This window comes from Sylvia atricapilla, chromosome 3 (assembly GCF_009819655.1).
Source record: "Sylvia atricapilla isolate bSylAtr1 chromosome 3, bSylAtr1.pri, whole genome shotgun sequence".
In the NCBI taxonomy this organism is placed as follows: domain Eukaryota; kingdom Metazoa; phylum Chordata; class Aves; order Passeriformes; family Sylviidae; genus Sylvia; species Sylvia atricapilla.
The window spans coordinates 23,243,526-23,254,133 of NC_089142.1; the positions used below are offsets into that span (position 1 = coordinate 23,243,526).

Sequence of the window (10,608 nt, forward strand, 5' to 3'; positions counted from 1 at the left end):
ATTGAAAGTCCAAATATTCATGTATCTCTTTATTTTCAAGCGAGGTTTTGAAAGGGGCTCCCCGAAAGTACGAAAAGATGATTTGATACTCTTCCTGGATTTCTCCTTTGGGGTGTTGATTTGATCATCCTCCGGATCCCCCACCAAGACTGATATCAGATGTTGAGCAGCCGTGAAGTGGAGGCCCATCCCTGATGAATGGGCCGTCTCCGTTCTGGCCATGTAATTTCTGTTGCAAATTTTGTGGTTTCACAGCTTGCACAATGGGCCTTGGAATCTCGGAGACGCTTTTGAGTAGCTTTTAATAGACCAAACTTTTTGATACAATATTATATACACAAATTTATTCATGACATTTACCACACTTTGATGCTTGATCTTTGTATACTTTCAAGCCTAATCAACGAGAAAGAAGTTCTAACCCATGAAACAGAGCAGCTACCAAACAAGGTCTAAATGATGTCCAGCTGTGGGAAAGAGAAATTACTTGTCAGGAGAATTGCCTTGTTAAGGGTTGAACGTGTTTTAACGATCACAAGCCTAGGGGGAGTTAAACAAGGCTTGGAAAGAAGGATGTGCCTCTGACAGTAGATACATCAAATACAAAATTCATGGGCCACAAGGACATTTGGCAGAACCCCCGAGATAAGGAAAAAACTAATAAAGCCCACTCAGCAACTATGCTAAGCTCAGCTCTGACCAGAAAGAAGGTTATTCCGACAGGGAGATTCCCGCACCACTGGCTCACAGCCCACCAGAGCATATGAAACGCCGCCGCGGAAAGAACTCCACAACTAATAATAGATGTTAGAGCAGTATGTATTTATCGACGTAGAGATGCATGGGGAATAATTTCACCAAAGACACGCATACCGCTCTGGGAACTTGCCCTCCTTCTTATTCGCTGAGGTCTTACATATGCATGATATTCTACAGACCCTCTCATACATATTCATTTCTTAATTCTGTCCATCCTCGCTTGGTATGACAATTAGTCCACGCCCTTCTAGGCATGCTCAGTCCTTAGTGGTGGTAGTCTCCGGGCTGTGGTAGTGGTCTTGTTTCATTCACCTCTTCACCTTTATCTCTCCCATGTGTGCTTTGGCCTTCTTGTCATGTTTTCAAGGGAACATACCATCTTAGAGTCTGTGTTCTTCTTTTTATTTGTGCTCTTAGCCCTGTTATTTTGTTGTTTGGGTTAGTTCTTCTAGTTCATAAATATGTGCAAAAGGGTAACAGATACAGTGTTTGGTATTCACTACATGTCATCTCATATATTCTAAAATACTACGTGGAATACATTCTAACGTACAGTATATGCTCTTTAACCTACTGTAAAGGATCAGTTGAGATTTCTCAAATCCATGATTCAGCATGCAGACTAATTAGCATGAGAAGAGGGAGAATCATTAACCAATAGAAGATAGAATACTAAGTATTAGAAGAACTAGGCAACTTGTAGTCAATTAACATTAATGCCTGTGCTTGCTAAAATGGATAAATAGTAAAAAGTTGTCCTTAATTTTTGGAATATAAACGAGCGACCAGGCTTGCACAAGTCTGAAATTAATAGTCAATGTCTCCCTTAAGTGTGTAAATATTAGTATGTTGCACACTGGGCAACAAACCCAAGTTTTCAGAACAAAATTTCCACTGAGCTGGCTCCGAGGCAGCTGCACGTCAGGGACATGGCCAGGACGCAGTGAGCAGGGGACAGGCCTGGAGGGCCCCAAGGCAGCAGCGATTAAGTGACTGGGGGGAGGCTGGGACTGCAGCCCCTCTGCAAGGGATGCTGAGCACTCCTTGTGCCAAGGGCTCTGGCTCTATGTGGCTGAAAGCTGGGATGTGTTTGGGGGATGCTGAAACCGCATGGCCGTATAGCTCATAATGGCAGGAAGACAGTACCCATAGCCCAAGTTTCTGGCTTGAGTTTCAGACAGCACTCAGCAGCTGCAAGTGTTGTCTGAATGCTTCAGTGGAGTTGGAGGGAAGCAGCTTGTGCAACAACTCTCTTTAACACATGCTTTCCTGCTCAAAAACATGGGTTAATTTCCATTTCAATGATGAAACCCAGTTCCAGCTGCATGTCATTTCTTATGAATAAACTGCAGGTCTTAGCAAGAGCTAGAGTGTCTTCAGTTTGCTCAGCTGAAAGCTGCCAGTGCTCTAGTTGTAACTGGATTTACAGGACTGGTTCTTTCAATTATATACTTGGTTTATTTGGTGCTTAAATAATATCACAGAATCATAGAATGGCTTGGGTTAGAAAGGACCTTAATGATCATCTACCCTCCTGCCCTGGGCAGGAACACCTTTCACCACATAAATGTGCATATTTATCCAAGTTCAACAGTCTTGCTGACCTCAGTAGTGGAGCTTGATTTAAGTGATGAGAATGAACAACTCCAGTACAACTTGTACTAAACTGGATTTAATATGCAATGGTGTAAGTCAATATGGATTCCCACATTCCAAGGCCTCACTAGCACCTGACACCCTCCTGACTCCTGCTTTCTCAGTGAGTTTTAAACTGGTGACAAGCATTTGTTTCTCAGAGTCTGCAAAGTGCATTTAGCTGCTACAACAGACCTTCTGACCAAGGAAACATTGGTGAAACTGCAGTAGTTTGATATAAATGTATATTATAAAGTAGGTTTTCACAAATATTAAGATGAATGCCCTATGTATATAATAACTATGCTGCAAGGATATAGTTTTTATTTCTGCTATTAGCAAAACTTAGACATAGTAGTGAGATACTGATATATAGTTATGCTTGTAATTGAATGGCCTGTTTGGTTGGAATAACAACCAGTGAACATACGATGGGGACATGCCAACTATCAACACCGACAGTCTGTGGAAAGTAGGCACCAAGGCCCAAGATGGAGGTGATAATGATGGCACAGCCAAGAAACATGCATGCTCTAAAAAGACAGGCCTAAAGAGAGGCCATGCTAAAGAGTTCATAGAACATAGAAACTAGCTGGTAAAAGAGTATTTTAAAAATGACCCTGAAATAGCAGGCTGCATTCTTGGCTAAATGCCAAGTCACCTGGCTGTTAATCCCTTGCTTAATTTTCTGTCTCCTAAGTGTGTTATTTGTTTATTAAACCTATTTCTTAAAATTTACCAAGAAAGTGAACCTTGTTTTTCACAAGTTTAAGTGCCTAGTGACAAAACAAGTGCTGCAGAACCTCTGGTCCAAGCATATGCCATGTTAAGTTCAGAGAGAAGTTAAATCCAAACCTTTCATCCTCACCTAAACAAAGCAGGCAGGCTTTTCCAAGAATTTCCCAGAAAAAAAAAATACATCACCTACTGTTTGGGATAATATCTCCTAATTTTCCCAACAAATCTGGGGAAACCCAGTAAAACACAACCAGAAAGACTTTAGGCATAGAAGCAGCAGCAAGAAATCAATGAACGTCCCAGTTCTGAGTATCAGTAGGAAGACTTTATTGCAGGTATTCTCTATAGTTATTTAAGGCATCCTGTGCTGTCCAATACACTCCCTAATCAGTGAACTATTTCCATTGCTGGTAGGCTCATGTAGCTTTACTTTGAAGTGTCAGCAGTAGGCTAAAACCTGTCCTGTAGCTAAGGAAAGAGAGATCAGAAACATTTTTTTTTCATATATCCATTAATTTCACTTTGTAACTATCAGAAAACAATGAAATACAGATTGTATGGCTTTAGACTGCAGCTCAGGAGCGGAATATTTTCATCGCTTTGGCTAAATCTTCTTCTGTTACTGGTGGTTTCCTCTGGCTGCCAGGCTGCAGGAATTTCTTTATTGCGGGAATATTGCTTATTCTTGCTTTGAAGCTCTACAAAATAAAACCAAAACAGCACAGTGCTTAAGAATCATTGCAACTGTCACATATTTCAGTGTTATCCATGCTCTGAAAGTCACATTACAAATAGATACTGCAGAAGAAACTATATGCTTCCCCCTCTTACGCTTTTGGGGTTGTAGTGACAGAAAGTGACATTAAAAAATCAGTAAGTGAGGCCACGTAAAGTAAATAGAATATTTGATTATTTTGCATGTCACTTCTGACCCTCCCACTCTCCCATATTTTCAGCCAGTTTAAATCAGTGTTTCATTCCAATTCACTATCCACTCAAACTGCCCATTCATTTACCTGCAAGACAGGAAAATTTGCAAGAACATCAGGTTTGTACTCCTCTGCCATTAAAATGAGTTCAAGCAACTGAACATCTGCCCTGCTCAGCTGGTTGCCGACCAGAAAGTCTTTTCCATGGTCTTTCAAAACCTAAAAACAGAGACCCAGAAGGAGATGAGGTTTTTTCCTCTGTGTAACTTAACATAATATCTCCAAAGCAAGGTCACACGTGGCATGGAGTTGTCTGGGAAGGAAGGAACTGCCGATCAAACACCTGTAGTACAAACAATGATGTGATGGCCCTGCCATCCTAGGCATAATCTATCAGCTCCTTCTCCTCTACCTTTCTGTCTGGCAGCTCAGTTGTGCTCATCTTGCCTTGGCTCTGTAGCTGCATTGAAGGCTAAGCTGGAGGAGATACAGAAGGAACTGTAATGCTGTTACACAGCATGTATGCTAGAGGGGCATCTGCCCTTCAGGAGGAAACTCGATGTCAAAGCTGGTGCCGTAGTGTCTTCTGTCTGAAACAGCACACGGATTGAAAGATGGATGTTTGGGGAGCTCAGTGTGTGCTGGGTTTTGGCAACTTTACGTCTCTCTCAGAATTTAAGTGCCTTCTGTCCCCTCTGTAGTGTCCTGTCTCCACCTTACTCCCAGCACCACCAAAACCAGAGCATTGATATTCCATGGTAGTTTTGCTTCTGTTTTCCACTATATAACTTGTGCGCATCCAGGATGGAGGTTCAAGATAACAGTATCAATGGAGCCACAACCTCTATGCCACATACCTTTTCAAAGACTGGGAAGTATCTGTTTTCCGCCTTGTTCATCATATTTGCAAAATATTCCTCCTTTTTGTCTGCTGGTTGGACAATATACATGAGGAACAACTCATTCAGATCGAACATTCCTTCCACATACATATCGATTCTGAAAGGATCAGGTCCACTTGGTCAGGTCAAACACAGTAGCTCTGCACAGCACAATAACTCCTGCCATAACCTCACTGAGAGGCTGGGAAATCCCTGCCTCTTCTCTCCCACACACCCCTGCCCTGGCAAAGCACCCCCGGGAATGCAGCTGCACTGGGGGCAGGCAGCGGGGAGCTTGGGTGAAAGACAAATGCAAAATTCCTAGGGAAAAACCTAAAGACTGCACCCCTTCCACTTCTTGCTGAGACTGACACTTCTCTGCACTGCAGGTTTTTGAACCTGACTACAAAATTGCCATGTTTCCAATGCAAACTTGTGTTAAAAATCCCATCAGACAGGGTAAGTTTAACAGCAAGTCCATACCATTTATACTAAACATCTTGACATGTGTTCAGCAGTGCTTATTAATGTGAAGCATTCAAAAATACCTCAGGTCAAAGCATGTGCCCTGGGAGTCCTGTCCTTTAACCACCTGTTAGTAATTCTTATTCTCCCCTAATTCCTAGTTATCAGAGATTTTTAGAGAGAGAGTAGGGTTTTTGTTTCTTTAAGAGACATTGCCCTGAATGTGATGAGGAGAAAATGATGCTGCTGACAACTGCAGGATAAAAATGAAAAGCAGCATCACTAAAACAACCTGCCCCCCTGGACTTCTTTCTCCTGAGGGCTGCATTGACCTCTGATGGATGATTCGTGGGCTCACTTGCCCTATCTAATCCATCTGGCTGTCACTGCTGTAGACATCACCTGCAGTCTCTCAGTCATCTCATGCTGCACAAAGCACTGCTCTCTCCCACTGAATCTAGCTGTGAGCTGGGATATCCTGGTGTTACACTGAGCTACAGTGTGAGCTGGGGTCTAACAAGCAAAGGTGGAACTGTTACAGTACAGGACTCTCTCCTTCAGGTCTTTCCCGTAGAGGTTGTACTTCGTTGAGATGTAGTTGGCAATGGCTCTGGTCTGCACCAGCTTCATCCCATCAATCTCTACCATTGGCACTTGCTGAAAGAGCAGGGATCCATCTAGGGGCAAAGGAATAACACAAGGACACTTTCAGTCCCTGAATGAGAACCACGAGCATGTGTTAGGCAAAGTAATCACATGTATTCCTTTTAATTTACAGTCTGAATCATTGAGGCTGGATAAAAAATACAACGATCATCAAATCCAACTGTAAGCCCAACAATTCCTTAATTTCACCACTAAACCATTTCCCCAAGTGCACATGTACACACAGTGACTGAACCACTTCCTTTGCCAGCCTGTTCCAATGCTTGACAACCCTTTTGGTGGCAACCTTCTTCATTCTTACAAGAAGGTGTGGAAAATGCTCACCATGCAATAACCTTTTCTCAGTGGCAAACTTAATAACTTCATCCTGTAGCAATGTACTTGTGGAAATTACTGATTTGAGGAAAGAGCCAAATGCAGAACTTTTAGCTGTCATGCACTGAGAAATATATGCACTGCATGTCCCTAAGACAGGTTTTTTTTTTTTTCATGGAGGTTAATACAGATGAGAAGGACTGAAGGCTCTGGTCCAGCCAGTTTCTGTCCTGTTTTGCTAAATCGATCTGGACTTTCTTAGCACTGGCCAACACACAGTGTAAGTAACACTGAAAATAAATAATAGTGGCTATAAAAAGCATAAAACATCCCTGTGACTACTTTACTGACAAATGGCATCTCATCTGTACAGGCATGAAATGGAGAACAATTGGTGTGTTCCATGAGACTCCTGCATGAGCCAAATATCACTTGGAGTGAGGCTGGCGCTGTGTAGCTCTTTGGCAAGCATGCAGAAAAAAAGCCTTGTCCTAGCACGAAAGATGTGAAAATACCTCCAGAAAGAGAGGTATCAGATCAGAGAAGTGAGGAAGTGTTTTTGATTTAGGGAATGGTATTTCCTGACTCAGGTACCGGATCAGCTATATCCCTCTTTGTGAGGGTGCATTTATCTTTAGGCATGTGCCCCAAAATACTTTTTGAAAGGCAGCCTGTAGCAGGGGGACGAAGACATTATCCCTAAAGGGCAGCAGGACTGCAAATGCTCCCCCTAACTCTGATTTCTTTTGACAGGCCATGTGAAGAGCACCAACATGCCACTTAGTTTGGAGGAAACATGACCATCATGTTCAGGAAGATGGAAGCTGAAGCTAGCATGGGTGGGTAGTTGCCTTGGGATGCAGGAACACAGCAGAGGTACAGGTAAACTCTGGAAGTCTGTTTTCATATGGATTATAAAAGAACACCTTTGCAGGCAAGCTGAAATGCTAATGGCTTTCAGGGTGATGCGATGGCAAAAGCCTCTATTGCCAGAGGATGGAAGGCAACGGACCTGGGCTGAAGCAAAGGAGAGTCAACCGTCTGACCTTAAAGAAATGTTCTGACTGTGTGGGTTGTCCAGAGAAGCTGTAAATTCTCCATCCTTGCAGATACTCAAAACACACTGGACATGGTCCTGGGTGAGTGGCTGGAGGTGGCCTTGCTTGAAGAGGGCAGGTGGAGTAGACAATCATGAGAAGTCCCTTCTCACCTCAGCCGTTTTGTGATTCAGTGAAGAGTGAAGCCACTGGGTGGATGACACCACCTAACACACTGCAGTGTGCACCTCTGAGACCTCATGTGCCTCATCTCAGCTATGAGATTTTCTTTGTAAGACACTTAGACCTAGGAATTCTTACATGTTCTCAGAGAACTAATGATAATTCTATTTCTAATTTTAATTCTGATTTTTGTTAATCTTACTATTGTTGCTGTGTCATTATTTCAAAGTGAAGGAAACTTACCCTTCTGTAACTTTGTCAGATCCTCCTTTTTTTCCAGAAATGATTCTTCAAACTGCAGAAAGGAGAGTAGAGAAGTTCCGTTGTCATTCCATGATTTAGCTTCTTTGTCATTTAGATAAAGAAGGCCAAAAGAGATGTGTTTTGGCCAATTTTATTATATAAATCATCAATCATATTTGAAAGCTGTCAGGCACATTGGCCATCACTGTGCCAGAAACACTTGGCTCTTGGAACACACACATTCCCATACTCTGTCTCTGGTTTAGTATCAGAATTTGTCAGAGATAAAGAAAGCCCTCTGAGGTTTACAGTATCCAGTACCTTCACATGTAAACTACACTATGGTAGCAATAATAACCTCTTGCTCTTTTACACATGGGAATTTAACTGAAGGTCCTCAGAATTGCATCTGCTTGACCTCTGTGATCAGAAGATAAGAAGCCAGGGTGTGCTCCTGGGATTTTAAATTTCTTCTTTCCCCGGCTACTGGTGAGAAGCATTTGTGGGGCTACCAGCGGGCTTTGCACGTGATGTGTGGAAAGAACTTGTCCCCTGCTTAGGGAAAGCTGGTGGCCACTGTTGGCTTGCTCAGCAATGCACTAAATGCAGAGTATGAACCTCCTGCTCAGTCACCCTTTTCCTAAGGAACAGGGAAAGCACATAATTGTCACAGGATCTCAGTATAAAAGACCAGAGACAAACCTCAACGCCAGCTGAAGCCAGTAGCCACCGAATTGTTTCCATGCGGCCTCTTCCATTGAAGTAGTGCAACCTGGGTTTTCCAGACATGCTTCCACGTGCCTGACTTCCTAGTATCTGCAATGAAGAAATCAGGTTTGCAAAATTAAGGTTCAGAATCCTGGATTCAACACCCTAAGTGGCTCTCAAAGTTAGCTTGTTGGAAACGATCATTTATGCTTCATGGTTTTAATCAATTAACAAAGGACGTAAACCATTATATTGAGACACTGACTTGTATTATTCTGCCTTCAAATATTCCTTACTCATGCAGAATAGTTTAGCACAATTCCCTAGTTAGAGGAATTGGGCCAGTCAGAAAAGTAGTGAATCAAAACCATCTACATCCAAAGGGCTCTGTTCTCACCAAAAAGCAGAGAGTTTGCTCTCTCTGTGTGTTTTGGCATTATCTCAGAATACATTCTACTGTTTAATCCAAATACATGCTTTCTCCAGCAGCAATTATGCTCCATTACAACCGGCCAGGAAGGAATTCTTTCCCACAGTCAACCTCTTTTACAACACTCCCTGCTTCAGCAATTTGTCTTTAGACAAGCCTCCAAAGACACAGAAATTAATTTTGCCTCTGGTAACATCGGATTTGCCTTTACCACAGGCACAGCCAGAGGGGCAATGCTCGCCTGGTCCAGTTCCAACTCTGCTGGAATTTCAAGCAACAACAGTTTCTGGGCAGACTGTCACCCACCCCACTGAGAACCACGCGAGCACAGCAGTGACAAACACACAGAACAGTGCCCAGCCTATCCCAGCCTCACAGCTGTTGATACCCTGTCACCAACAAAGCTGAAGCATTAACAGCAGCAAAAGGAAAACTCTCAACCCCCCCACAATGTTCCCCTTGTAAACAAAATGACCCCTTCTCTACAAGTAAGGGGGGAGGAGGGGAGAGGAAACACTCCCCACTTGTGAGATCTACACCTGTTTTTCTTAATTCTGTACACCTCAAAAGCAGCTGATTAACATTTGCTACACAGAACCATGTTAGTAAAGAAAGTACAAGCACACATTTAATCTATGCAAGCCTTTCACTCACTGAGTTTCACAGCAACTCCCTATGTGTCCAAAACAATACCCCACTTACCTTGTGCACAGCGTAACTCACTTGAAGCTCTCAGCAGTTCTGCTTTGAGTTTATATATATCTGTAGCCCCTCCTACAAGGAATTGCAAACACTTCTCTGCAAATAGGGACCTTCTCTCTCTTGTGCAAACAAAACCAATTAGCTCTGTTTAGTTACTTCTCACCTACAGAAAATAATTTCCTGACTAATGCTGACTATGTACAAATATAAGATAGATGAGATGTCATGATCATTGGAAACATCTGTTCTACCACAAAATGGTAATATGCCTCCTATTTTCATTGTTTGGTGCCAGGCTAGTTAGAAATAATTATGACTATGGAAATCTCAAATAGTCCAAAAGAATTCTGCTATTGCAAATCACACTTTTTTTCTAATATTTTATTTTTGGGTTTTTTTTACTTTGAACACATTGCCACTTTACCTAAATCACATCAATTAATTCAGCTCAAATCTGTCACAAGCTTCTATGCCTTCCTTAGGGTATATTCCTGCTGGACACTTCTGCTGAATCATCTCTGGACATCAGGGTGGATTTTGGATTTTATTTCTGTCAAAAATATTTCCCTGAATATGACTCAGTGAAATACACACCAAAGACAACTGTGAGAGACAGTGAATGAAATGTAGTATCAACAGGCAAACTGCACTCTGCACTCCTGACAGCTTTCTTGGGTCAACTGTATTGATTTCAAAAAGTCCATACAGAAAAATCCCCCATGCACCACCCTGTCTATCTAATCTACATGGTTAATATTCATATAGGAATTAACTGCAGTCAAGGTCCATATAGACATGCAAAATTTGGCTGAATTAATTCCTTTAATTGCAATATGGGATATTCTTCTTATGTAACTCAGGGAGATTGTATAAATTGCAGTGTGCCACACTGCCAGAAAAAAAAAAATGGTTGTTAC

General features: G+C 42.3%; 1 protein-coding gene across 1 annotated transcript; it reads right to left on the reverse strand.

The window, feature by feature from the left end:
* Nucleotides 1-3,435: 3,435 nt before the first annotated feature.
* On the reverse strand, nucleotides 3,436-9,819 carry LOC136358842 (glutathione S-transferase-like). The gene is made up of 7 exons (XM_066314921.1): nucleotides 9,692-9,819; nucleotides 8,554-8,667; nucleotides 7,852-7,903; nucleotides 5,952-6,084; nucleotides 4,919-5,060; nucleotides 4,149-4,280; nucleotides 3,436-3,830 (listed from the first exon to the last, which is right to left on the reverse strand). The coding sequence occupies exons 2-7, from the start codon at nucleotides 8,638-8,640 to the stop codon at nucleotides 3,708-3,710; spliced, it is 669 nt and encodes a 222-aa protein (XP_066171018.1). The 5' UTR covers nucleotides 8,641-8,667; nucleotides 9,692-9,819; the 3' UTR covers nucleotides 3,436-3,707.
* Between the last annotated feature and the right edge of the window lie 789 nt (nucleotides 9,820-10,608).

Coding starts and splice junctions, on each gene's coding strand:
- LOC136358842 (XM_066314921.1), bottom strand. CDS start 8,640: ATGTCTGGAAAACCCAGGTTGCACTACTTCAATGGAAGAGGCCGCATG. Junction 4,281..4,918: donor ACTTCCCAGTCTTTGAAAAG/GTATGTGGCATA, acceptor CTCTGTTTTTAG/GTTTTGAAAGACCATGGAAA. Junction 3,831..4,148: donor CAAATTTTCCTGTCTTGCAG/GTAAATGAATGG, acceptor TTTATTTTGTAG/AGCTTCAAAGCAAGAATAAG.